At 55.0% G+C, this 26,909-nt stretch overlaps 3 protein-coding genes across 7 annotated transcripts; 1 reads left to right on the forward strand and 2 right to left on the reverse strand.

Moving 5' to 3' along the window:
* Positions 1–95: 95 nt before the first annotated feature.
* CNN1 (calponin 1) lies at positions 96–6,532 on the forward strand. The gene is made up of 7 exons (XM_006184881.3): positions 96–259; positions 2,295–2,416; positions 4,540–4,606; positions 4,703–4,840; positions 5,010–5,120; positions 5,546–5,692; positions 5,781–6,532. Exons 1-7 carry the CDS (start codon positions 197–199, stop codon positions 6,024–6,026), a joined length of 894 nt encoding a protein of 297 aa, XP_006184943.2. The 5' UTR covers positions 96–196; the 3' UTR covers positions 6,027–6,532.
* Positions 6,533–9,371: 2,839 nt separating this feature from the next.
* On the reverse strand, positions 9,372–12,000 carry ELOF1 (elongation factor 1 homolog). Of its 2 annotated transcripts, none has more exons than XM_006184882.3 (4): positions 11,949–12,000; positions 10,506–10,639; positions 10,270–10,340; positions 9,372–10,002 (listed from the first exon to the last, which is right to left on the reverse strand). In XM_006184882.3, exons 2-4 carry the CDS (start codon positions 10,619–10,621, stop codon positions 9,938–9,940), a joined length of 252 nt encoding a protein of 83 aa, XP_006184944.1. In that variant the 5' UTR covers positions 10,622–10,639; positions 11,949–12,000; the 3' UTR covers positions 9,372–9,937. The 2 variants fall into 2 exon arrangements, with proteins under 2 accessions (XP_006184944.1, XP_032321626.1); XM_032465735.1 differs by having other exon boundaries at positions 9,372–10,007.
* A 5,788-nt stretch (positions 12,001–17,788) lies between these two features.
* Positions 17,789–21,480, reverse strand: ACP5 (acid phosphatase 5, tartrate resistant). 4 transcript variants are annotated; one of them, XM_032465729.1, is made up of 7 exons: positions 21,219–21,480; positions 21,034–21,127; positions 20,071–20,156; positions 19,552–19,848; positions 19,215–19,342; positions 18,736–19,081; positions 17,789–18,380 (listed from the first exon to the last, which is right to left on the reverse strand). In XM_032465729.1, the coding sequence occupies exons 4-7, from the start codon at positions 19,846–19,848 to the stop codon at positions 18,102–18,104; spliced, it is 1,050 nt and encodes a 349-aa protein (XP_032321620.1). In that variant the 5' UTR covers positions 20,071–20,156; positions 21,034–21,127; positions 21,219–21,480; the 3' UTR covers positions 17,789–18,101. The 4 variants fall into 4 exon arrangements, with proteins under 4 accessions (XP_032321620.1, XP_032321621.1, XP_032321622.1 ...); XM_032465730.1 differs by lacking the exon at positions 21,034–21,127; XM_032465731.1 differs by lacking the exon at positions 21,219–21,480 and having other exon boundaries at positions 21,113–21,170.
* Between the last annotated feature and the right edge of the window lie 5,429 nt (positions 21,481–26,909).

Below are 26,909 nucleotides of genomic sequence, written 5' to 3' on the forward strand. Positions count from 1 at the left end.
GAAGTGGGGGTGGCTGAGATGGGGGTGCCCCGCCCCTTGGCAGTCCCCTATGGCCAATGGGACGGCCTTGGAAGAGGCCCGGGCCGCCTCCAGATCTTCAAAAACGTGTGAGGAGGGAAGAGGGGACAGACGGAGCCTCAGCTGCTGCCCCGGTCTTCAGCGCACGGCCACCGCTGCCCACCCACCATCAGCCAGCATGTCCTCTGCTCACTTCAACCGAGGCCCCGCCTACGGGTTGTCAGCCGAGGTGAAGAACAAGGTAGGGCTGGAGGGCCTCCCCCTGCCTGGCCCACATGCCCTGCAAGGCCAGAGGCCCCACTCTCTTGAGGTTCCCTGGACCCTCTTCTTGCCCCATGTGACTTGGAACCTGAGAGAGAAACAAGATGGGGAAGGGGCGGACTTCCTCCCTGGCCTGAGCATCTCAGAGCCCTGAGCTACTGCTGAGGTGTGAAATGGGGAAACGTAAGCCATCATGGGTAAACTGAGGCGGTCGGTCCATTGCAGAAACCTCACTTGATCAGGGTCCCCTGTTAATCCTTTTTGTTCCTGGGCGGCTTGGGAAAGACTTGATTTTGCCCACATCCTCAGCCTGGCAAAGAATTTGAGGAGTGTTCCAGAGCTGGGGTTCCTGGGAGGTGAGACCCCAAAGTGTGGGAGATGGTAAAGGAGAGGGAGACAGCTAGGGAGGGCAGAGAGTGGGCATTAGGGACATAGCAAGGGTCTACTCATTTTGGAGCTGGGGAAACAATGAGACACCTTCTTAGGTCTATGGATGGGGAAAATGAGGTTTCAGAGAGGAGAGACAAGTAGCTGGGTCCTATATAAGGGAAGTGCAGAACTAGGACCCTGAACTTGCCCCTCCCTACCGACACACACCAGAATGGGGTCAGCTTGTCCAGGGCAACGAGGTGGAAGTCCCCAGCCCACTGGAATGCTCTCGTAAGTGCTGCCAGGGAAGGAGTCCCAACCCCATTGGACAGAGGGGAAGACTGAGGCTCAGGGTGGCTTTTCCCAGGGTTCCACAGGCAGGAAGTGGGGAGCTGGGGTTGGGAATCTGGGTCAGGGGGATCTTAAGGGCTGGAGTAAGGGGCAGGTTGTGGGGGTAGGTGCTCAGGCCAGAGACAGATCCCAGCGCCGCCCCCGCCTCCCCCCAGCGCCGGCCCCAGAGTCGAGCGGAGCCGCCGCGCCATATAAGGCGGCCTCGGGAGCCCGGCCCGCGGGGCCGCGCTATATAAGGGCCGGTTTGCTTTATAAAGCCGGGCTGGTGGGGAGGGGGGCGGCAGGGCCCGGGCCAGGTGAGGGGGAGGTCCCCCCATCTCCCCCTCTCCCAGGAGAAGGGGCAGCCAGGTCCCCCAGGGGCTGGGAGCTTGTCTGGGCTGGGGTGGAGGGTTCTGGGGAAACGGAGGGGGGCCAAGTGGGAGAAGAGAAGGCGGGGGTAGGGGAGTTGTGGGGAGAGACGTAGACAGAGATTCTGGGAGCCTGAGACAAGAGAGAGACGGATGGGGGAGGGCAGGGCGAGCCAGGAGCGAGATAAGACTGAGACAGGGATGGAGAGGCGGAGAGACGGCGGAGCCCTACCCTCACCAGAGGCAGGGAACCTGGAGTTGGAGACCGAGAGACCTATGGAGGCAGAGATGGAGGAGCCCTGGGCCCCACCCCCAGACAGACGTGGAGAGATGGGGACGCAAAGACAGGACCAAGGAAAGACAGACAGAGCTGGGAAAGAGACATCCAGCGATGGAGAGAGACAGAGAAATACAGACATGGCTGGGGCCAGCATGCTCTCACCCTCAGCCAGAGAGGGAGCCGCCGGGATGAGGACCTGGAGAGACACTGAGACAGAGATGCAAGACAGAGCAGTCCCCTGCCAGGCGGCACTCAGCACTCAAGAGCACTTCCTTAGGGCTCCTCCTTCCCTGCCTGAGGCTTCCAGGAGTGGGGCAGGGCCAGGAGAAGCTAAGCCCCAAGTTTGGTCTGGAGGGGGAACCAGAGGGCTAGGCGCCGCCCCCCCCCCCAGCTCAGTATCTCACTCTCCACCCGCCTGGTCCACATTCTCTGGTGCCAAACCTCAGAATGCCCGGAATGGCACCCTGGGCAGGTGCCACCTCAACCCGGGCCCTCAGCCCCCCAGCACACACACACCCCGTCCCCCCTCCCCATTGGACACTGGGGCAGAACTGCTTTAGTTGGGAAGGGATGGAAGAGATCAGGCTTTGGGAGCCTCGGATGGGGCCTGGGAGCCAACCTTGCTCTCCACTGTGTCCTCACCACCCTCTCTGTGCCCCCACCCCCAGCTGGCCCAGAAGTATGACCATCAGCGGGAGCAGGAGCTTCGAGAGTGGATTGAGGGGGTGACAGGACGCCGCATCGGCAACAACTTCATGGACGGCCTCAAAGACGGCATCATCCTTTGCGAGTGAGTGGGGCACTCCCTTCCCTCCGCCTTGGGCTGCCCCTGCCCCAACCCCTCACCTCTACTGCCCAAATCCCTCACACAACCATAAGCCCAGAGCTGGATTGGGCACTTTATATCTGAGACCTCAAAACAGAACTCTGAGAAGGAAAATGATCATTGTGCCCATTGAATAGAAAAGAAAACTGAGGCTCCGTTACGTGAAACACATGGCCCAGAGTCTCATGCCATTCCAACAGAAATGACTTCAGAATCTAGAGTCTTCAGTGCATACAGGGCAGCCACATTTGTGGCCTTCAGAGTTCCAACAAAGGGAGATCATAGCTAAAAGGCAGCGGGTCACAACAGTTGTCCATCACTGGCTTGGTGACCTGAGGGATGTGTCACAGTAATTCTAGTGGGCTTTGATTTTCTACTCTTCTCAGAACCTAATCACCAAGGGAGATGCAATCCCTCACAACTCTCAAGCCCTGATTCCAGATTCCACCTTCCAGATTCCACCACAACCCTATTTCTGGGCGGGCCCCTGAGCCCAGCCACAGTCCTGTCTTCATCTCTGAGTCTGACCCAGGGCAGAGTGACCATGAGGGCTAGAGCGCGTGCTTGGGAAGTTTCCCGAAGGTGCAGCCTTACCCAGCCTTAGCTGCTGGAAAGGGAGGGGCCAGGGTATGCTGTTCTACCATATCTGCTAGGAACAAGGAATGGGGGTAGGGTGGAGAACGTCCTGGTGTCACAGGTCTTAAAGAGTGCAGAGCCACCCACCTACCCATTTATGGAGTAGGTGCATTTATGGAGCACCTTCTGTATGCCAGCCAGGTCTAGGTACTGGGGATAGTGAACAAAAGACTCGACTTAGAGCTCATATAGAGCTTTAGTCCTAGTGGGGGGCGATTGACCAAATAATTAATGAAATAATCACACACATGGCTGTGGTGGGAAGTGCCATGAAGAATCAAGCGAGGAAGGATGGGGTTGGTGTGCCCAGTGGGGTGAAGGGTTGCTGCTATGTACAGAATGGTCAGGGGGGGAATATTTGAACAGAATCTTGGATGAAGTGAGGGGAGCTGCTGGGAGGGCTTTTAAGGGCAGGGACAGCCAGTGCAAAGGCCCTGGGGTAGGAGCACGCCTCCTGTGTTCAAGGAACACTGAAGAAGCCCGCATGATCAGGGAAAGTGGAGGGAGTTACCTGGGGGCCAGAAGATACCGGACCTCTTAGTCATGCTAAGGAGTTAGGCTTTTATTCTTAAGGCAATGGGGGACCATGGGAGTGCTTTGAACTGGGGAGTAACTGGAACTGTATCAAGGCCATTTTAGCTGTGGGATGAAAATCATCTGGAGGCAATGAGGTGGAAGCGGGGAGCCCAAAGGGAGATCAGAGATCAAGGCAAGAGCCCAGGAGAGAGACCCTGGTGGTTCAGACCAGGGCAGAGGCCAGCTTCTGGAAGTCTTCAGGAGCAGAGCCAAAGGAATTGCTGAGGGATCAGATGTGGGGTTGAGAAAGGGAGAGGAGAGTCGAGGGCAGCAGAGGGCTTTGTCTGAGACCTGGAAGGGAGTGGTTACTGAGCTGGCGAGGATGGAGGGAATTCTAGGGTGAGGGGCAGGTGGGTGCCAGGAGTCTGGGTAGGGTGGGTGTGATTGGAAATTTCCATGTGGGGAGTTGGAATAGAGGCTGAGAGGTCAGCTGCAGGGAGATATTGGGGAGTTATTGGCATAGGAATGGCATTTAAAGTCAAGAGTTTGGACGAGATCAGAGAGGGTGAGGGTGGCCAGCACAGAGGCCCCAGTTCTGAGCTGCGGGCTCTCCGTGGTGTAGAGGTCTGAAAGAGAAAAGGAGACTGGAACATGGTCACCAGTGAGGCAGGGGCACACCCGGAGACTCCTGTACACCCTTGATAGGGAGACTTTATGACCGGGACCAAGTCGAGCTCCCCGAGTTTGGTTGCCCATCTCGGTCCAGCCTGTGCCTGCCGGTGGTGTGGTGGGGCTGCTGCTGAGAGCTGACTCAGGGGAAACAGCAAAAAGGATAGTGCCCGCCGACTGTCATCCTGACCCCTAGTCCTGCTGGGTTGGGTGTGCCCGGGAGCTGCCAGGTCACCTTCCTCACTGCCCTCCCCTCCTCCTCGTAGGTTCATTAATAAGCTCCAGCCAGGCTCCGTGAAGAAGGTCAATGAATCCACCCAAAATTGGCACCAGGTGAGCCTCGACTCTCTTAACTCTTTCAAGCCCTGGCCCATAGCCCCTCAGACCTCCACCCCCTCCCACCCCTAACAACCACCGGCTCCCCTCCAGCTGGAGAACATCGGAAACTTCATCAAGGCCATCACCAAGTACGGGGTGAAGCCCCATGACATCTTTGAGGCCAACGACCTGTTCGAGAACACCAACCACACACAAGTGCAGTCCACCCTCCTGGCCCTGGCCAGCATGGTGAGTGTGGGTGGAGGGTGGGCACGGGGCAGGGGGGCTGGGCGAGTCTGGGCTGGGATGCTGGTGCCCACCCCCCCACCCCTAGCCCAGCAGGTGCAGCTAAGGGCCTTCAAGGGGACGATGCAGCCTGGGGGCTCCCTCATCAGTCCCAGCCCCCCTCCTTCCCCAGGCCAAGACGAAAGGGAACAAGGTGAACGTGGGAGTGAAATATGCAGAGAAGCAGGAACGGAAATTTGAGCCCGAGAAGCTAAGAGAAGGGAGGAACATCATCGGGCTGCAGGTACCGCCCCTTCCTCACCGGGGTCTCGCTGATGAGAGGAGGCGGGAGGACGAGGAGGCTGAGAGGGCACCCTGATCCCTGAAGGCTCGGGGGGGACAGGATGGTCCCTACTACTAAACTATCTGCTCCGCATTTTCTGTACCCTAACTCACTCCTCCAGCGGTTCTAGGGGGTGGGTACTGTTGGCATCATACCTTTTATATAGATGAGGAAACTGAGGCCAGGAGAAGCTAGCTCCCTTGCCAGGATTGCCCACTGGAAGTCAGGTCCCCGTGCTCTGAGCCACTTACCAGTCTGTGACACACCTTCTCTGGGCCTCAGTTTCCAGTCTGTAGCCTGAGGGTGGAAACTGACATCAGTTACACCTCAGGGCCCATGGGGAGATTCTGTAACCCTCGGGGTGATTCTCCTCCTGGCTTCCCTAGATGGGCACCAACAAGTTTGCCAGTCAGCAGGGCATGACAGCCTACGGCACCCGGCGCCACCTCTACGACCCTAAGCTGGGTACGGACCAGCCCCTGGACCAGGCCACCATCAGCCTGCAGATGGGCACCAACAAGGGAGCCAGCCAGGTATGCGGGGGCAGGGGGGCGCACAGGCCGGGCTGGTGGGGTCGTGCCCCTCGCCACCCCCATGGCCTGACCGCACTGCCCTCTGCAGGCCGGCATGACCGCGCCCGGGACCAAGCGTCAGATCTTCGAGCCAGGGCTGGGCATGGAACACTGTGACACACTCAATGTCAGCCTGCAGATGGGCAGCAACAAGGGGGCCTCGCAGCGGGGCATGACGGTGTACGGGCTGCCGCGCCAGGTCTACGACCCCAAGTACTGCCTGACGCCCGAGTACCCGGAGCTGGGCGAGCCTGCCCACAACCACCACCCGCACAACTACTACAACTCCGCCTAGGGCCCTGGGCCTCCCGCCTTCCCCCAGGGAGGCTGGCTGCTGCTCCTGGCAGGGCCTGGCCTGGCCCGCCAACCCCCTCCCCCTGCATGGCTCCTCCAGCCTCCTGGCACCTGCCTACAGGGTTAGCGTTTGGGGGGAGCAGATTGGGGGGCCCGTGGGGTGGGAACGGGGGTCTCCTCCCTGGAGCGCTGCAGGGGTCCAACATGGAGCCAGGTGTTCCCAACACACCCAAAGGATGCACTGAGCAAAGCTACCCTGCTGTTCCCCACTCCCCACAGGTGGCTTCCCCCAGAACAAGAAGCCCCCCAAGCGAAGCCCCCAGAGCCCAGGCTCGCTCCCCAGCCCCCAACCCCATTCCCACAGTGGGAGCAAACTGCATGCCCAGAGACCCAGCGGACACACGCGGTTTGGTTTGCAGCTGGCGTACGGGATGTGACAGCGGCGTTTGTAACGCGAGCACTTTCTTTTTCTACTTCACTGGAGCACAATAAATGCCTGTAAAATCAGCCGAGGACTTGGGGCTGCTCCGTCCCCCCAGAGCCTGCGTGGCTCTTGCGCACATGCCAACAACCCTGTTCAGATACACTCTGTCTCCCGCACACACATCTGCCCAGGCACACACACTCACTGCACCCTCAGATGCACACACACAGCTCACAGCTGCTCGCTGGACCCAGGACAGGCACCCTACTCACTCACACACAAAATTCCCACACCCACTCTCACACTCACACATGCAGTACATACTCCTACCCAAGACACATAACATACACCCTCGCAAGGGTGTTCCCCCAGGACAAGAAGCCCCCCAAGTAATATCCACACACACACATGTGCTTGGTACCCACGTGCCTTCCCTGGGGGTCTGTGGGTTGTGTTAAGAGGCCAAGCCCCGGGCCAGGCTGGATGGGATGTGAATCACAATTCTGCAGCTCACTAGCTGCGTGACCTTGGGTAAGTCGCTTCCCTTCCCTAGGCCTGTTTTTCCATCAGAGAAATGAGGACCTGGAACCGTGTGGGGTCTCAGGAAACTTAAATGAAATGATGCCTCCAGACGGGATGACATTTGGCTGTGACAGTGAGAATGGACAAGCCGGGGCCTGGAGGCCCCTGTGGGCGGGGGGACTCTAGCCCTGGAGGAGACTGCGGGGGGGGGGGGAGTGGACAGAGCGCTGGGGGAGGATGGGCACTTTGGGTGCCCAGGGCAATGGCCCGTTACCAGCTGGCACAGAACTGTTAAGGAGCTGACCGCAGGGTGCAGCTGGCCCGTGCAACTGGCTCCCTCTCTGCCCTCTTCTTAGGGCTGTTGTCCAAGCCTGGCCTGCCAGCCCTGGACCCTAGAAGTCTGGACAAGGCCCCAACCTCTCCACATTTCAGAGGGGCCCCGAAGCCACCAACTGCCAGGGTTCCAACGAGAGGGTGCAGCCGTGCTGTGGGCACAGTCTTCTTCCCTCTCCTCCCCAGGGCAGGGGGTGAGGCTGGAACCTGGGGACCCACAGAGACAGACATCAGTGGACCCGCGTGCATAGCTGCACACAGCCCCCAGGGGCCTTGTTAACTGGATTCTAGGCACTCTTGGCCTGGCTTCCCGGAGTCCTGCTCCCTGAGGGCCAGCAAGGGGAAGCTATGCTGAGGAGGATCCATGCCTGGCCCAGGGCCCTGCCTCCTCGGGAAAACAGCACCATATTAGCACTTGGCCTGTGAGGCTGAGGGGGCGGGCCCTGGATGGCAGAACAAGCCCCCTTTCCCTGGATCCCAGAGAGCACACCCCTCATCCCAGAAGTAGGCACCTGTCCACCTTCTATCCATGTCTGCTGGGTCCTGCCTTGGCCAGGTGACCCTACCTGGGGCCTTGGAGGGAGGAGGTGGGAGTTCCAGGGAGGGTCATGTCAGGGCAGAGTGGGACTTTGGGGACACATGGCAGACCCAGTGGCTGGACCTGGTGGACAGGGCTTTAGGCTAGCTCAGCACCTTCTTTGGCTGTTCGAATCCCTCACTGCCCTAGTGGGTCCGAGTCTGCTCGAATCATGCCAGGAATCATGAATAGGCTCCCTGGGAAGGTTCCATCATCCTTCCCACTGTACCAACGAGGAATCCAAAGCCCAGGTGACTTGCTGCCAGGGCTCATGAGGCCAGACAGAGGAGGAGTTGGACCTGGCCCAGGCTGCCAGAGCGTCAGGACACCCACACCACAAGGCCATCTGAGGGGGTCATGGGGGTACCCAGGTGCTCACCACCAGCCATGTTCAGATGGGTTTTTTCCAACACCGCCACAGTTAACTCAGTTCTAACACTATCTGCCTGGACAGAACACCATATCCCACAGGATAAAGGTTACGTCCAAGACTGCCCCTCCCCACTCCAGCCGCCAATCACAAGTCCAGGTTGTTACCTGTGCTTCGGACCAACCAGCTGTAGATGGGTGGTTCCCATGACCCCCTCCTCAGATTTGGTTAATTTACTAGAGTAGCTCACAGAAGCTGGAGAAACATTTTACTTATTAGATTACTGGCTTATTACAAAAGGACCTAACTCAGCCAGGTGGAATGTGTGTGGGGCGAGGTGAGGTGGAGGGCTGTGGCCCACCCCTGCCCTCTCCAAGTGTCCCAGGGTCTCTGTGTGTTTAACGTCGAAGCTCATCAGATTTTGTTTTCAGCTTAATTCACCCTCCCCCTTCCCAGGGTTGGTGGGTGCCTCTGAGATTTTAGTAATCCCTTTCCAGTGACCAGCCCCACCCTAAATCATTAGCATAATCTCAGGAGTGATCAGAGGGGCTCTTTATGAATGACAAAAGATACTCCAGGTTGCTCAGGAAATTCCAAGGTTTTAGGAGCTTTGTGCCAGGAACTCAGGGAGAGGGAATGTGCACAAAGGCCAATATTACACCACGAGCGTGCCTCAGGCCCCACCTCCAGCCTTCCAAGACTCCTCACCACCCTAGGAAAAAGGCCCCTTTCACTACCCCAGACTCCTCCAGTCCTCCCCACAGCCCTCAGGAAGCCAAGAGCTGTTCCCTCAGCCTGGACCCTGGGCTCATGAGGAATTGAGACCCCCAGGCTGTGAAGCCAGGCCTCCTGGGTTCAAGAACAGTCTTGGGTACAGGGTGGCCCTTGAGCCTTACCCTCTTCAGGCTGACCACCCCACCCCCACACCATTAGACCCGTTTCCCTGGTTTCACCCCCAATGCCTGCAGAGCGGACCAAACATTGGACAGTTGGAAGGACTGACCAAACTCCACTTCTACCGGCACGCTAGGCCACCTCTGAATGCCTGAGCCCCCCACCCCCCTTACCTCATTGAGCCCCTGGGGCTGACCCAGAGCCTAGGAAATCAGAGAGCCAAGAGTTTTGCATCGGCTGCTTTATTTAAGGGCTTGTGACTGACAGCTGTCTCCAACCCAGCCCCTTCCCTCCTCTACAACAGCAACCAAACATGAAATCAGGCCACCCTGCCAGGGGGCCCCTGGGACTGTGGCTGGAACCGCAGGCCCAAGGCCTTGGAGGGCAGGGAAGGAGGGTGGGCAGTCCAGTTCACACGGACAAGTGCTGGTGACATGGGTGAGGAGGCTGGAGAGTCCTGAGGCAGCCTCAGCTGGGCCTGCCCTTGCCTGGGATGTCCTGACCAGGGCCCCAGAGGAGCCAGGGGCCAGAAGAGGGAGCAAGTCAAAGGCTTTGAGAGCTGAGAGAGGCAGTTCAGGCCCTTGGGGCCCAGCAACCCTTCAACTCCACCCCGTGCCCGCGAGGACACCCCCACAGCCACACCTGCAGCCATACACAATCACACTCACACCCACACCCATTCCACACACACAAAGGGCTGCAAAGGCCCTGGACCCACACCCCAACCCTGGAATGTCTCTGGATTGGTACCCAGCAGGCGGGGCTGCCAAGGGGGGTGGGTCTTCTGCGTTGCTACTGATTGGCTGCCTCACAGGCATCTATCCAATCGCTGTATACATCCACTGGTTCTGATAGATCTGAGCCGCTTAGGTCAAGGGCAACTGGTAGCACTGGACCCCTTTCTTATACATACTCTGTTGCTCACACAAGTGTTTGTCAGCCCCTTGCCCTGCACCCTGTCACCCCACATAAGTCAGCAGGTGGTCCTGATTCCTCTCTGTGGCCACAGGCCTGCATCAGGGCACCTAGGAGGGCTGGGTGTCCTTGAGCAGCCCACTCTGGGCAGGGCAGCCCTGACCGCCCCACCCTCACCCCCTGGAAAAAGCCTGGTTTCCCAAGGATACAAGTGATGGGCGTCTGGAATTCCTCTAGGCACACGGTACAGGAGATGACACCAGTGTTGCGGGCCCGATCCCTGGAGTGGGAGGAGACAGAAGGACTAGTGAATGAGAAGGCCTGTGTCTGTGGGTGATGACCCCCACCCCCCAATCAGGAAGGCTGGAGGAGATGGAGGATGGTGGGAGTGGGGAAGCCGCCTCCCGACTGAGGAAGGAGAGGGGAGGCCCCTGTCCCCACTCACATTTTCACATCACAAGACTTCTCGTGGTTGCAGAAGGGGCAGGTGAACTGGGTCTCTAGGGTGCCTGTCATCTTCTTCTTGGGGGGTGGCTTCCGTTTTGACTTTCTACGCCCCATGTCTGCAGGAGGGCAAACCTGTGGAAGGAAGGCGGCCGAATTCAGTGACTCATGGGACCCATGCAGCCCTCTAGATTGACTCTCTAGGAATCAGGCTGGCAAGCAAGCCTGGCTGGCCTGTGGTGAAGGGAGGACTGGCACAGGGCCCCAAGGATCCCAGGGGCGTTCCCTCCCATTCTCTCCACACAGATGCCCCCGCCATGCTGTCCACCCCAAGGGGCAGTCCCCACTCCTAGGGGCACTGGACACCCTAGTTCCTCCTCCCACCCTTCTCACAAGGCTCTCTGGGCCCTGCACTCTCCCACCCCCTCCTCAATGGCAGCTCCTCAGTCTTTGCTGCTGCTGTGATCCCACCCCCATCCCCACATCACAAGAGGCCACAAACCCAATCTTTGGGTCCCTCACTGCTCCATCTCCATTCATCTCCACAGAGAGCTCACCCAGTGTCAGGGCTTCACAAGCCTTCTCTACACTTTTGTCACCTCTGAACCGCAGACTCCCCTGACTACCTGCCTCAGCCACACTTCTTCCGATGCTAACAAGCGTTTAAACGTAACCTGTCCAGAACCAAGCTCCAAACACCCCAACCTGCTCTCCTGCAGTCTTCCTCAGCCCAGCAGAGATCAAGTTCCAAAAACCTTGGACTCACACTCGATTCCTCTGGCCCTCTCCCACGCCCCTTACCTCACCCCAATCCTACTGTTCGACCTCTAAAATACATCCAGCATCTGACCACTTCTCCACTAGAATGTCAGTGCTGCGGGCTGGGGTGCGAGCATGATTTGCCCACTGCTGAATCTCCAGCACGCACAGTGCCTGGTATGCACTAAGTGCTCAGTAACTATCTGTTGAATACACAAACAAGTCTCCGGGATCAGAAGGTACAGATGAGCCCCAGAACCTCTCATTTTTTCCAGTGACTACAGCACCCACAACTACATTCCAGAAAAGGGGTCTGGCCTGCACATAAAGCTCCGGGGACTTCGGGATGCACTTTTGTGGAGATCTAAGTCCAAGTGCGCCAAGGGGGGCTGGAAGAGGGCTCAGCCACCGACCCTGCCGTGACTCAAGAGGAGGCGGGTGAGCCGGTCGCTCCAGACTTACCGAGGCTTCGGCGTCGCCTCTCGCTGGCCGCCCGTAGGAGCCAGGCCTCCTCCGAGCAGCCGCGCTTAGCGGGCTGGGACCTCCCGGAGGCAAGCTCCCCGACGGGCCGCCCCCCAAGCCCTGGTCCCTCGGCGCCTCCCCCAGGACCCCGTGAGCACCCGTCCTGGAGTCGTAGAGCGATCGACCCCTCTCAGCCCCAACGCTTGCCCTCGCGAACCCTTACCTGCACTCGCCGATCCTCGTAGCGACTGCCTCGCTCACCCGGGAGACAGTGACTTCCGATTCTTGGCGGAGGCGGAAATCCCTCCCCTCTCCTTCCGTCTCGCCAACCGGCAGCCGGGACCGCCCAGCGAGTAGGCCCCGCCCCCTCCAGCATCTTCTCTGCGCGCATGCGTACTCGCTTCCCATGCGCTTCCGGCGAGCTCCGGTGGTGGCTTTCCTGCCTTTTGGGAGCGGTGGACCGGGACTTAGCAGCACTGGAAAGGCAGCCTCGCCCTTGGCCGCAGCATATTCGCTTCTCTTCTGTCTCTGTTCAAATCCCAGCCCCTGGCAGCTCACCTGGGTCACCCCGACGGGGAACACACATATCTCAGTGCTGAGGAATTGCAAATACAAGTGTGGCGGAATCCGAGTGAGGGGGAAGCTTCTAAGACGCTCTTCTCAAATTTTAACAAGAACCTGCAGATATTATTACAATTCAGGTTCTGGTTTATTAGGACAGGAGTGGGGCCTGGAAGTCTGCCTTTCTGACTGGCTCCCCAGTGACGTCCATGCTTTGGTCCCTGGACCACACTTTGAGGGCCCGAAGTTATCATACACGGAGATTGAAAAAAAAAAAAAAAAAAGCACAACCTCAAAGTTGAGAATTATATTTTATTAGGCAGACTTTCTGAGGACTAAAGGCTGGGAGGCAGCCTCTCAGAATAGCTCTGAGTGCTCCGAAGAGGTAAGAGAGAAGCCAGGATATACAGATTTTGCAACAGAGACCAGATAGTCAGAATATCAAAAGATTACTGTTAGTTAAAGAACCCCTCCCCCAAAAGAAAACCAGACATCTCAAGTTAAGGAATTTCGCATATTTCTATGGAGGGGAGGTGCAAGGGTCTGGGGTCACTGAAATCATTCCTTTGATAAGCACCTTAGCTCTCTAGGGCCAGTATCCTGTTCTTTGTCCCATCCTAAGTCCCCTCTGGGTGCACCATTGGGGGTGGCTGCCGTGGCTGAGGGCAGCCCGTTTGTCTCCATCCTGAGTTGTCTCAGTGCTCACTGCCAGGCGCCGGCTGTAGTGGCTTGATGGCTGCAACATCCTTTGTTTAGATGGCGGGCAACATTTTTCATTCACACGAGGTTGGATAGGCAGGTAGGGGCTGGGTGAGGGCTCCAACAAGGCTCTGCAATTCCCACGAAGTAGTGAAGAGGCCTTAAACATAAAAGATCAGTTGCTACATTGTTCAGTGCAACAGAGGAATGCATTTGGATCTCAGAGCAGATTATGGTGGAGGGGGTTGCCAAACCAGTCTGAGAAGTTAGGGAAGGCTCCTCTGGGAGCCTGATGCTCAGGATGAAGTCCAAAGCCTGAGTAGGAATTACACAGACAGAAGTAGCACCTATAGAATTTATGAGGGAGTGAAGGAGAGAGGAGAGGCAGGGGTGACTCTTAAAGTCTGGAGACCCTGGGTGCTGCCTCTTACTCAGATGAGGAAATCTTAAGGGAGGTGATTTGGAGGAGTGGTCAAGGGTTGTGTTTGGCTGTGATAGGTTTGAGACAAGCATATGGAACAATTGGAATTGGAGTCAGGATATCAGAAGGATCTGGAGTGATTTTGAGCATCATTTTATATGGAGGGTAACCAGAGGAGTTCACATGGTTTTGGGGGTGAGGGGCAAAACAGCAAAAGAAGGGGGCTAAGAAGGGGACCAAGGGCTCCCCAACCTTAGAGGTGAGGAGGAAGAGGAGCTAGCAGGAGAGTGGGCCCACCCAATGAGGTAGGAAGAGAAAGAAGTGAGTTGTCCTCTCCTAGAAGCCTCCAGAAGAAGATGTTTCAAGATGGCCAGAGTGATCAGCTGTGTCACCTGTTGCTGAGTTTGAGTCAGATGAGAAAAGAGAATTGACTTGTTGACTTTGGCAAGTGTTTGGTCCCTGGTGATCTTGATAAGAGCTGTTTCATTAGAGTGTTTAGGAAAACGACTTATAATGAGATTATTTGCAATAAATCTGTCTCCAACAAGTCCTGTAGAGGGCAGTGTTAGTCTTGAAACTGCCAAGTGTAACCTTTGGAAGTGCCTCTGGAGGACCCTCTCTCCCGTGCTTGTACAAACCTGGATACACTCAGGATGGGAGCATACTATACATGTTACTTTGTAACTTGCTGTTTCCACTTAGCAGTTAACACACATACAGGGAACTGTTGTGTGACTCTGCCACAGTGTATATGGACAATTTTATATTCACTCATGATTGCCAGTTTTGCTGTTTTTTTCTTTCTTTTCTTTCCCTTTTCCTCTTCTCTCTCTCTCCCTCCTTCCCTTTCTTCCTCCTTTCCTTGACATCTTTATTGTGATATCATTGTTAGACAGTAAACTGCGTGTTTTGCTATTTACATACACCCGTGAAATCATCACCACAATCAAGATAGTGAATGTTTCCATCCCCTCCCCAAGAAGTTTCTTATATCTCTTTGTAGTCAGTTCCTACCCAACCCCCAGCCCTTGACAGCAGCTGATCTGTTTTCAGTTTCTAATGATTTGCAGTTTTTGAGGAAGTCACATAAACAATCACGATATGGAGGCTTTTGAGTTCGGCTTCTTCTACTCAGTTTAGTACGTCTGAGGCACATCCATGTCGTATTTATCAGCAGTTGTTCCTTTTCATCACTGAGTTGTACTCGGTTGTATAGTTGGATCACAATTAATCTTTTCGCCCATTGATGGACATTTGGGTTGTTTCCAGTTTGGGCCAATTATGAATAAAACTCCTATGAACTATCTCATTCAGATCTTTGTGTTCGTTTTCATCTTTTGTATTTTATTTTTATGCTGAAATATGTGATTCCCCTGGAATTCATTTTTTTGGAAGGGGTAATTAGGTTTATTTATTTAATTCTTTTTATAACAGAGGTACTGGGGATTGAACCCAGGACCTCATGCACACTAAGCACGCGCTTTACCACTTGAGCTATGCCCTCCCCCTCGGAATTCTTTTTTGTATACCGTCTGAAGTAAGGTTCAGACTGCCTTGTTCTAGGTAAATCCGTGAGGCAGATAACATCTGTCCGTGACGCTGCAGTGCCACCTTAACCTACATCACGTGCGCATGTGTTCTTGAGTTTGTTTCTGGACTCCTTCTGGATGTTTTCCCTGAGCCAGTGTCATGCTGTTTTGATGACAGTGCGTTTTGCTCTTTGGTAAAGCAGGTTTCTGACCTCGCTATTCATGATTCTTGGCCTCCCAGGCTGTTGAGGGGGTGGGCGTGGCCTGACACTCCAGCGACAACCTGCTGGCGGGATGAGGGTGCCCTGGCCGGCCCAGCACCTGGGCTGAGTGGAGGGGGGAGATGATATTATCCATGATGATTGAGTCAGATGCAGTTGCCCGGGAAAAGTAAGAACAGACGAGACTCTGTGACTAGTCTTAAGGAATTCTGCCATCTTACTCCCTGTACTTTACAAGGCATTTCTAACAACGGCCGTGTGCTGGTGGACGTCCCTGAGCTGGATGGAAGCCCTCTCTGGGGGCCTGTGTGTCCACCCTGCCTTATTCCTTTTGGTGCTCCTGGGTTGGCACAGGACTTGGTCCTTTGTGCTTGGTAAAAGTGCTTGGTCATTGCAGAGGAGGGGCCCAGTCCCCTCCCTGCCACTTGCTCCTGTGTTAGCTTGGATGTGTCACTTCTCCTTTCCACTCTCTGGGCCCTGTGAACAGGAATGTTGGGCTAATTCCACGCTTGGCAAACAGGGACACTGGGCTGACCTCTGATTCAGCCCCCTGCCTACCTGGAGCCTCTGAGTCAGTGGGAAGTGGCAGGGCGACTGCGAGCTGCCTTGACTATCGTGGTTACAAGTGATTGAGGGTCTGCCACCTCCTGGGCATGCCTTTGGGCACCTGGCTTGATCTGTGGAGCTTCTGTGATGTCCTCTGAGAAGCCAGGATGATGCTGGCCTTTTCTTGATAGGTCAGGTTTAGAAGTGACAGTTTTTTTCTCTGTTTTTATTTTGTTTTTTTGGCATAGAGCTTGGCTGGTAGTGATGTCAGCTGGAAGGAACTCAAGGTAACTTTTGGTAAGTTAACTTTGTTTAATTTTAACAGTAACACATGTACCTTGTAAAGAGTTTAGCTGTATTGATGGCTACAAAGTAGCAAAGGAAAGGGGCCACTTCCACCAAGTTCCTCTCCCTAGAGAGGTGAGGCAAGGGACGCTATGATACACCTTCAGCCTTTGCAACTCTTCTCTTATGAACTATTTGGCAATGACGGGTGCTTGATTCAGGAGAGAGCTCTCCAGCCCCGCCTCCCTGCTCCCCTCCCCTCCCCTCCCCTCCCCTCCCACCCCACCATTGCCCAGAGCTCAGTAACCTCACGTATTTTGTCCAGGTTGCTGTTTCCTGTCGTTCAGCTGGGCTGGCAGGGGGAGCCAAACAGCTGGGGCCCTGGCCAGTAGCAGTCAAAGTGGCTGTTGAGGGTGGGGCCAAGGGGGCGGTCCCTGCCGCCTGGCTGGCTCAGGCTGTTTGTGGTGGTGTTAGTCAACCCAGAAGCCCAGGGGGGAACTGGGTTTCTCTGCAGCTTTCAGCTCAGGGTGAGCAGTCTGTAGCATTCCTCAGCAGAAGCAGGCCCTGAAATAATCCTACTTCTGGAAGTTTTCCCACGTACAAACTTGCACAGATGTACAAAAGCATGGGTCCAGGGGTGTCCGCTGCAGCTCTGTTGGTAAGAGGAAAAGAGGGGAAAAGATTTTGGCAGGTCCCAGAGGGGAGCTGGTGACATAAGACAGAAACTCCGGGGCTGTCAAACAGCAGTCCAGGTCTGGGGACCGTATCTTGTTTATCTTCCAAACATATCTGCTCAGGCAGGAAGCAAGTGTGTGGGGTCGCATCTAGCAGCATTGTCTGAGGATAGCAAAGGTATTGGAAGCAATCCAGGTGACCCTCGGGAGGTGGCTGGTTAGGTAGACAGGGGGGACAGGCACACAGTGGGGCCTCTGTAGCTGCAGGAAGAAGCGCCCCCGAGGGCAGATGGGCAGATGTCCAGGTACCACAGGCAGAAACAGCAAATTGCAAAAGAGAACATTTGGGCGGGTGAGGAACGTGCTTGTATCTTGATTGTGGTGGTGGGTCACAACTTACTGAGCTGCACACTTAAAATATATCAACTGTACCTTGATAAAGATGGTATGGAAAAAAGAAAAGCAAAAGGCAGATCAGTAGGAAAGCGGAGGGAAAAAGTTCACGTTTGCTTTCATCTGCAAGAGAAATCCTGGAGGGAAACATGAAGCGTTTATAAAAAGCTGTCTCCTCTCTGGAGAGGAGAGGTGGACCGGGTCGGGCTGAGAGATCATACTTTTCTACAAAGTTTAGATTTTTGAACCATGTAAATATCCCCGATTCCATATCGAAATGAACAAAAATGAATGTTCTGATATGAACCATCAAGGGGTGGTTAAGTAGAACGCGTGCGGAACTGTTTATATTTCAGGATGCTTTGTTGAAAAAAGGCAGGTGTTTTTATTATGAAAGGAAAGAACTTGATGATTGTTGCCCCCAGGGAAGCAGGCAGGCGTGGCGGAGGAAGGCTGGCTTCCTGTTGCACCCTTTCTTTCTTTCTTTTTTTTAATGGAGATACTGGGGATTGAACCCGGGACTTTGGGCATGCTGAGCATGCGTTCTACCACTGAGCTATTCCCCACCCCTCTGTTTGGTCTTTACTTAAAATCACATCCATGTATGAGGCCAGTCGGTTATGGATGGGGCTGAGAGACGGCGGTGCAGACCAGCAAGCTGGGGACCCGTGACCCGTAAACCCAGGTGTTGCATCTCACCAGTGAGGTGGGCAAAGGGACACTCATGACACACATTCAGCCTTTGCAACTATTTTTTTTTATTGACTATTCGGCAGTGACAGAAGGATGCCTGATCTGGGAGACAGCTTTCCCTCCCTGCCCCCCATTGCCTGGAACTCAGGCTGGGCGAACCGGGCCATGGGGCCTGGCACTCTGGCGGGTACAAGCGTCCACACTTCTTTCACATATGCAGGCATCCTTGTCACAAGGGCCACGTGGCACCACCGTGCCTCACCTGTCCTTCTCCTTCTTGCTCTGCCGTAGCACCACATGCCCCTGAGAAAGCCTGCCCACTGGTGGGGATCCCAGCAGGGAGGCACTTCGAACTCAGGCCACAGCGTGGCGCCCCCGTTGGTTCTGGTGCTGAGATCTGGCTCGCCTTGGCAACTTGGTCTTGAAGAGAGACTTGCCCGAGGCTTCGATGTACGTGATGCTCATCTCCTTGGGGCTGATCTCCACGTAGGCGAAGCCACCCAGCGAGTTCTCAGCCCCGTAGTGGAAGCGCAGGTAGCCATTGGGGACCTTGCGCAGGTGTTTTTTTGAGGGGTCCATGAAGTTCCCAGCCCCGCTCAGCACGAAGCCTATGCCATTCTCATCCTGAAGGTACTGTGGGCAGAGAACTCAGGGTCAGTGGAGCCCCCAGCCCCTCAGTGAGGTTGCCCGTGGGTTTGGTGCACAGCTGTCTGGAGCCCAGGGTCAGTTCTGTCCCTGCCCGCAGAGTCACCGTAAACAAGAAACATAAATAATCCCCCTGGGGCCAGTTTCCCCTCCTGTGGGAGTGTAGCCTGCTGCACAGGTAGAGAACTGAGGAGGCAACTGGCAACCAGGAGCAAGAGAATTTGGGGCTGTTTTCTGGGTAGAGCATAGAGTTTGAGGGAGGAGGACCCCTTTGTCCCATGTGGCACATTGGCCAGGCTGGGGGCCCCTTACCAGGCCCCCACCCCACCCTCTGGCCTCTCACCTGCAGGTTGTGGTCATGGCCACACAGGTAGGCAGTGACCTTGTGCGTGGTCAGAAGTGGCAGCAATTGCTTGACCAGGCAGTGGGTGGGCCCATGCTCAGCGATGGACCACACTGGGTAGTGGCCAGCCACCAGCACGTAGTCCTCCTTGGCCGCTGCCAGCTGCTTCTTGAGCCAGGCCAGCTGTGTGCGGGCCATGGCCAAGTTGCGGGGCCTCTCAGGCTGCTGGCTGGCAAAGTCATCCGAGTTGCCACACAGTGTCACCGTGTCCAGCATGAAGATGGCCACGGACACATTGGACCGTGGGATCTTGAAGCGCAGGCGGTAGTAAGGGCTGGGGAAGTTCCTGTGGATGGGACAGAGGCAGTGGGTGCCCATCTTGGGCAGAGAAGCCCCAGGCTCAGCTCTGGCTGATGGGCCTCGTGGTCCACTTGGGCGAGGCTGCAGGGGAGGGGGTGGCATGGGAGGGGCAGGCTCACCAGCGCTTGGAGATCCTGGAGTAGGCTATCTGTGCTGAGACATTCCCCAGGTGGTCGTGGTTGCCAGCCAGCACGTGCCAGGGCACGTTACGGAGGGAGGAGGCAGAGAACACGTCCTCAAAGGTCTCCTGCAGCAGACAGGGGAGGGCAGCCCCCACCCCAAGTTCAAGCAGCCCCTGGGTGCTCCCACCAAGTCAGGGGCCGGGGACCAGAGAGACACTGAGTGCCTACAAATGTCAGCATCCCTCTGCCTTCTCCGATGTGCAAAGGTGGATCACATCTTCCCCCTTCCCGCCCCACGCCCCGCCCCGCCACCCACTACTCCAGTGTCGCACACCTGGAATCTCTTGTCATTGGCATTCTGCACGCCGGAGAAGTAGAAGTTGTCCCCCAGGGACAGGATGAAGTCTGCACCCAGGATCTGAACGGTCCTGGCAATCTCCTTGGCATTGGCCATTTCCCGGGCTGTGTAGAACGGGGCATTGGGGACCCCTCCCCAGTCACCCACGGCCACGAAGCGCAGGATGGGGGCAGGGGTGGTGCCAGTGTTGGCTGTGGCGCCGGAAGCCCCTGGGAGCACCAGGGGGAGCACCAGCGAGGCTTGCAGGATAAACAGCACCGTCTGCACGTCCATCTGGGAGGGGAGAGACAGGCATCTGGGGGACTGTGGCTGAGGCATGGGCAGCAGGCCCCCAAGAGCCCACTCACCCTGCTCTGAGAAGGGGAGACAGCTCCCCGCAGGGCTGGCCTGATGCCCTGAGGATTTCAGGGCAAGAGCTGGCCGGGAGGGTCAGCGGACAGGCAGGGTCCAGCCTGCGGGGCAGGGGAAGGGTGGCCACAGGGGCCCAGCACTCACCCTGGGGGAGGCACGAGCCAGTCAGCTGGGGGCTCAGAGAGGCAGGTGAGCTCCGGAGAACTGGCAGGTCACCCAGCCTTTATTCCCTGGGGGCGGAAATGGGTCATTAGAGAGGATGATGCAGTTTCTCCGCCAACCGTTCCAGAAGCCCTCCCCTCGGGTCATGTGAGCCTCGGAGTTCCCCAGCGCTGGACACGGGACTCGAGGTGGGGGGCCTGGCCCAGGGGCGCAGCCGCGCCTGCCCCGCGGCCTCTGGGTCTGCCGACGTGAGCGCGTCTGTGTCGTGGGCCCCGGGGAGGCTGTGTGTGCAGATATATATGAGTGCCCCAGCCAGGCACCTCCTGTGTGGCTGTGTTCTCAGAGGACGTGTCTGCCCGTGTCTGAGTGTGTCTGAGCTGTTTTCTGCGTGTAGCCAAGCGTGTCTGCCTCAGTCACATGTCTGCTGTGTGCCTGGGAGCCCTGTGTCCCTGTGGCTGTGTACATGAAACCAGCAAGGCCCGTGTGGCATATCTGTGATGTTCCCCTGAGTCCTTGGGTGGAACTGTTTAGAGGGGGAACGATGACTTGTGGGCCCCTGTTTTGTGCCTGAGTCGAGTTGCGGGTCTGTGCTGTGTCTCTCAGCCAAGTGGTATGTCTGGTGTGCGGTGGGTGAGGTGTGTTTGACAACATCTGACTGTGTGTACCAGGGTCACCACCCCCCAGACAGCAGGGTCTCCCTTTTCCAGGAAGTCCTGCCCACATCCTCCCCTCCGCCCCACCCCCATTCCTTCAGGAGGAACCCGGGCTGGAGGCAGCTGGTGACAGGCCCTGTGACCACAGACTTTTGACCCTCACACCCTCATCCCCAGAGGGTAGAGTGGTGAGAGCTCAGGCAGTGGGGCCCCTGCACTTGGGGCCTGTGTGATCTGCCCCTCCCCTCCCTGCCTCCCTCCTCCTGGCCCTGGTTGTCCCTTGCACACTCACGATGGCTCCCTACTGTCCCTTTCGAGAGCAGATGGCAGCCCCTCATCCACGGCTGAGGACACAGGCTGGCTGTTTGTACCTCCTGCCCCGGAGCCTTGACAAACAGGAAGTGGGTCACGAGGGCAGGCGGAGACCCCTCCTCCGGGTGGCAGCCTCCCGCGTCCATAGCCACCCAGTGGCCTCACCTGCCCTCGGCGGGGCCCAGGGTCAAGGCCAGGCGCGGTCGCCGGAGCCCGAGCTGCAGAGTGCGGGGTGCTCGCCGTCTGGGCTGCCGGGTTTTAAGGAGGCAGCAGCCCGCCCGCCCTGCCCCGCGGGCCCGGGGGCGGCCCAGGTGTTCCCTTGGCCTTCTGGCCCGCAGGCGGGCTGTGCCGCGCCCCAGAATCCTGCTGGGCCACCACGCGCTGCCACCACGCCTTTGGGACTCAGGCAGCACTCTAACGCGGGTAATGCACCCAGAGCGGCCCAGGCCCGCCGATTGGGCTGCAGCTCCGCCGGGGAGGGTGGCTGGGGGCCGGATTTCCTCCCCGTTCCCCTACGCAGGCCGAGTCCCCACCTGCCTGCGCACGTGGGGGCACTCACAGCCCCCATCCTCCCACCAGATCGCAGCGCTGGGTGGGGCCTCAGGCCGTCCCTCTAGTGAGGAAGTCCATCATCTTCAGCCTCGGTTTTCCGGTCTTTAAAATGGGTGTGAGGGCAGAAGAGTCCGATCTTCCTTAGAATCACAAATAATTTAAGTTGATTTTTTTTTCTTTTTCAAATGAAGTTGCAACGTCCCTCCAGGAGCTGGGGCGTAACCCTTCCTGCCTCCTTCTGAAGGCGGGTGGGACTCAAAAGAATAAGGAAGAGTAAGTGACTCTCATCCAAAGAATAAAGTGTGGGAAAGCAAAAGACAAATCTGCCCCGTGGAGATGCCTGGGGGACCCCACCTTAACCAAATGGTCCAGGTCAACATCATAGTGATGCCTCACTGGTAACATGGGGCCCTGAGGTAATGTCGTGGGGAGGGACCCTCACCTGCTGGGTTTTTTCCCAGCCACTGGTAACCACAGGCTAATGATGAGGAAAACACCAGATCCACCCCAATCGAGGGATAGTCTACAGAACACCTGACCAGAACTCTGCAAAAAAGGAGCCATGAAAAAGCCAGTTAGGGGCACGGTCTCAGACTGGAGGAGACCCAGGAAAGGTGAGGACAAAATGAACATGGGCTCCTGGGCACTTGCAGAAAAACTGGTGACATCCACATAAAGCCTGCTGTTTTGTGAGTAGTTACAATTTCAGGGGTGGGGTGGGTACAGCTCAGTGGTAGAGCACACGCTTAGCATGCACAGGGTCATAGGTTCAATCCCCAGTACCTCCATTATAATAATAAAAAAAAAAGACATAATTTCACAGTGCTTACCAGTGTGTCATTGTTCTAAAGGATGCTGGCCATAAGAGAAACCAGTATATTGGAACTCTCAGCACTATTTTTTGTGATTTTTCTGCAAATCCAAACTTATTCCAAAATGAAACAAGTTTACTTTGAAAATGGGCATGATCTGAGAAACTTGAAATTTTATTCAGCATGTACTGAGCACCTACTGTATGCCCAGTTCTGGCTGACACAGCAGGGAACAGGGCCAACAGGAAACCCTGGCTCTGCTGAGGCCATGGTGCTGGTGAGATTTATATTCGAGCTATTAATTACTTTCCCTTCTTTAGGGATGGGCTGGGGCATTCTCCCTCCGTTTTTATACCTTAATATACTATTTGGATTTTTGCTTGAGAAGCGCTGTTTGTTATTTTGCCAGAAGAATAACTGCAAACTTCCTCCTAACGTATCTGTGATCTGAATATAAACATAGGAAACAAAGACCTCACTCCAGACCCAGGGCAGTGATTGTTTCCTGCGGAGACAGGGAGGGGAATGGGATTGGGGATCAGGGACAAGGAGGGGGGTCAAGATGGAGGCTTCAACTTTATTCCCTACTGTTTCTTTTCACAAAAAAAGGGGGAGAAATCTATCTGAAGCAATTAGGACCAAATGGGAACATATGCTGGGTCCAGGGGCGTTTTAGAGATTATCTTCTGCACTTCCTGTATTTTAAAACAAAATTTAATGTTTTATTTACTTATTTATTGGGAGGCAGTAATTAGGTTTATTTATTTATTGTTATTTTTTTAATGGAGGTTCTGGAGATTGAACCCAGAACTTGCTAAGCACGCACTACCTCTGAGCTATACCCTCCCTTCCTCTGCATTTTTTTTTTTGAGACCACATCAAATTATACTATTTATTACCCTATTGCATTACAAGTTCTTTATAGAAAAGTTGGAAAATACTGAAAAGTGCAAGGAAAACGATTACCCTCTGCTGCCAGAAGAGTCTCTGTTCAGTAATACATATTTTTTCCCCACATTTTGTCCTCTGAAAAAGAGGCTACCGATTCCATTTTCTAACTTTTTCAAGTGTTCACACTTCCCATATCTTTTACAGTAAAAAGTACTAAAGCGCACCCCTAGGATTAAAATAGATCAGCCTCTGTGCAGAGTGGGGCCTGACATTGGAGAATCCTTGGCTGGCTTTCTCGGGGGGTTCTGAGGAAACTCTTCTACCCACCCAGGGGAGCCCTGTTCTGCTGATTTTCTGTGGAGGTGGATCAGGATTTGGCTTGGAGCCTCCCTCCCCCTCCACTCCTGCTTTGCTTCCCAACACCAACGTCAATCCCACGGCTGAGTTCCTCCCTGCCCTCCCCTCCTCCCTCTGCCCCAGCTCTCACCACTCCCCTGGCCTTCTCACCCTTCCTGGAATAGGGGCTGCTCTGACCTCAGGGCCTTGGCATATGCTCCTCCACCTTCCTAGAAGGCTCTTCCTTCTCCAGATATCCCCGTGGCTCCCTCCCTGCTATATTCAAGTTCCTTCAACTTACCCCAAAAGCACCCTTCCTACCCTCACCCTGACTCCCTCTCATCCTGATGTAACTCTTGTCACTGCCTGATGAACCAAACGTTGTTTACCTTGTTCTCAGTCTATCTCCCCACCTGGACATGGTCTGAAGAGACAAGAACTGTTGCAGTTAGTCGTGTCAGGGAAGGACGGAATGGGGGATGCCCTTTGACATGCTCTTCCCTCCAGTGTGAAAGTGCAGCCTCCCCGCACCCTCCCAGCTTCATCCATTGAGTTGATTCCCCCAGCATTTTTACTGCTTGCTTCAGTTCCAAAGATGATGATAGTTTTTGATCACCTGCCCAGGATGCAACTTTGGAGCTATGTCAATGTCTGTACCTCTCTCACGTCAGGGCCACAGTGTGCAAGTCACATGAAGGACAATTCATTCCCACCCCAGGGCCTTTGCACTTGCAGTTCCTCCACGGGCCCACTCTCCTGTCCCCCACCACCTTCTTGTCATTGAGTACTTGGCTTCAGTGCCACTTGCTCAGACCATCCTGACACCCTGACTCAATTAGCACATACTCCCCATCACCCAGTCCCCAGTCTCTACTGTTGTTAAGTATCTCCCCCCGCCCCCACCCCCACCCTGCATCAGGAGTTCCCATGAGAGCAGGTCTGGGTGGACAAGCAATGTACACTCGATGGGGCAAAAGGGGGTATGGGCTGAGCTTTACTTCTGACAAGCACGGGTCAGTGAAGGGAGGTGTGCACCAGATTGGGCCCTGGGGTGAGGGGAGCCTGAGGTGGGAGGCTGGCAGACGGTATCAGGAGGTGGGAAATCAGGGGCTAAAGGGGCCACAGGGACAGGTGCTTGGAGCTACGGAGTGTGGACTTGATCGGGTGGGTGACAGGTTTGGAGGATGGGGTCCAAGCTGTGTTTTCACAAGGTCAGTCTGGAAAGAGCAAGTCACAAACAGATCTCTTCAGCATCTGTCTCTATTTATATCTGTTTTTCTGTATATCTATCCATTTACCTACATCTGCCGTCTGTTTATCTGTATCCATATCTATCCAGCACATTATATCTTTTTTTATTGAGGTTTAGTTGATTTACAATGCTGTGTTAATTTCTGGTGTACAGCATAATGACTCAGTCATACATATATATACATATTCCTTTTCATTATAAGTTATTACAGGATATTGACTATAGTTCCCTGTGCGAAACAGTAGCATCTTATTGTTTATCTATTTTTATTTTTAATTAATTAATTATTTTTTGCTAACAGAGATACTGGGGATTGAACCCAGGACCTTGTGCTTGCTAAGCATGTGCTCTACCACTTGAGCTATACCCTCCCCTCCTCATCCTACTTTCTTGATTTCTTTATCAAATTCTGATGGAAGCACAGATGATTGTTGATGGAGGGTGAGCCTACAGTGAGGGGGACCCCTCGGCGGCTGGTATGGTCGAGTCAGCCCTGCAGGAGGGCTCTTCAAGGATGTTTGAGCGATGGGGCTCCGCGACCATCTGCCCGAGTTCTGATTCAGCTCCTCCATTGTTATTTAGCTGTGTGACTATGGGCTAGGGCCTTTACTTCTCTGTGCCTTATTGCTTCGTCTTTAACACAGGTGATGTGACAGTTGTTCAGCACAGAGGGTCGTGTGCATCCGAAGCCCTGCCACAGCTGGAACACGCAGGAGAGGACCTTGCACTTGGCCAGCACGTGCTGTAAGTCAGCCGCCGCTGTTTGTAATCATATCACCATTGTGTGTATTATTATTATAGACTACAGCTGTGGCAGTTTGGATACACTGAACAAGTTTAAGAGGCAGACGTGAGAGGTTGGGGGACCAACTCACCCCAGTTTGCCCGAGACTTCCCTGATTTCAGCATACAAAGCCCCAAGTCCCAGGAAACCTCTCAGTCTGGGGTAAACTGGGAGGACATTTGGTCATCCTGAGGTAAATCTTGAGACTCAGTGGTGAGGGGGAGGCATCTCTGGCAACTCCTAGCTTTCAGGCCCGGTGAATGAGAACCCAGCCCCGAGGAAGAGATTCAGGGAGCGGAACCATTTATGGGGAAGTGGACAAACTCAAGGGTGGGTGCACTGTGTTTGAGGGGCCTCTTGCCTGTCTGAATGGGAGAAGATAGGTTTTCCTGTGGGGTGTTCAGGACAGAGGTCCCAGCATTTTATTCTGAAATACTTCAAACCCACAGCAAAGTTGAAAGAATTGTACAGTGAACACCCACATACTTGCTCCTAGAGTGCTGCCATTAACATTGACTATATTTGCTTTAATATCTATCCATCCATCCACTCACCTGTCTTACTTTTTGCCCACTGCAGTATGTCACAGACCTCTGCACACTTCCCTGCCAGGGCTTCAGTGCTCATACCATTAACTAGAGTTCATCATTTGTTTACAGTTCTTTTCTTTTATGTGAAATTTACATACAATGATGTGTACAAATCTTAGGCACACACTGGGTGAGTTCTGATAAACCCCAGCCACAGCCACGAAAGAAATAACTTACTCATCCCCTGTAAGATTCAAAACAAAAAATAAAAGTAATCAGAGGCAGCTCAGGTTCTGCTGCTTGCAAAGCTCTGTGACCTAGAGCATGTATCTTAACCTTTCTGGGCCTCAGCTGCTCATCTCTAAAGTGGAAACAGTAAGGGTACATGTGAGATCTGATTGTGGTGGTTGTGGGTACGGAACAAGTTAATCCGTGTAGAAGTACCAAGGAGTGCCTAGCACCTAAGAAGTGCCATAAAAACACTCACTTTTAACATTACCCAGTTGGAACAGTGAAAGGCGGAAGAAGAAATAAAGGGGGTGTGTCTATTGCTGAGAAATGTCGAAGACGGCCAACAGAGGAGCATCAGCACGGGTCTACACCAGGTGGGAGGCAGGTGGAAGGAGGGGCAGGCTGTGAGCTCTAGCCTGATCCATCAGCAGACGAGTGCTTCCATTCACCTGTAGGTGATTAGAGGGC

Source organism: Camelus ferus, chromosome 22 (assembly GCF_009834535.1).
Source record: "Camelus ferus isolate YT-003-E chromosome 22, BCGSAC_Cfer_1.0, whole genome shotgun sequence".
Lineage (NCBI taxonomy): Eukaryota > Metazoa > Chordata > Mammalia > Artiodactyla > Camelidae > Camelus > Camelus ferus.

Bases quoted from the DNA above. Each gene is read 5' to 3' on its own strand.
- CNN1 (XM_006184881.3), top strand. From the start codon at position 197: ATGTCCTCTGCTCACTTCAACCGAGGCCCCGCCTACGGGTTGTCAGCC. The intron at 2,417-4,539 runs GTGAGTGGGGCA...TCCTCCTCGTAG, and splicing joins GACGGCATCATCCTTTGCGA to GTTCATTAATAAGCTCCAGC. The intron at 4,607-4,702 runs GTGAGCCTCGAC...GCTCCCCTCCAG, and splicing joins CCACCCAAAATTGGCACCAG to CTGGAGAACATCGGAAACTT.
- ELOF1 (XM_006184882.3), bottom strand. From the start codon at position 10,621: ATGGGGCGTAGAAAGTCAAAACGGAAGCCACCCCCCAAGAAGAAGATG. The intron at 10,341-10,505 runs GTGAGTGGGGAC...CTCCCACTCCAG, and splicing joins AAGTCTTGTGATGTGAAAAT to GGATCGGGCCCGCAACACTG. The intron at 10,003-10,269 runs GTATCCTTGGGA...TAAGCGGCTCAG, and splicing joins ATTCCAGACGCCCATCACTT to ATCTATCAGAACCAGTGGAT.
- ACP5 (XM_032465730.1), bottom strand. From the start codon at position 19,848: ATGGACGTGCAGACGGTGCTGTTTATCCTGCAAGCCTCGCTGGTGCTC. The intron at 19,082-19,214 runs GTGAGCCTGCCC...TCCCATCCACAG, and splicing joins TCCAGGATCTCCAAGCGCTG to GAACTTCCCCAGCCCTTACT. The intron at 18,381-18,735 runs GTGAGAGGCCAG...CTCTGCCCACAG, and splicing joins GCCATGACCACAACCTGCAG to TACCTTCAGGATGAGAATGG.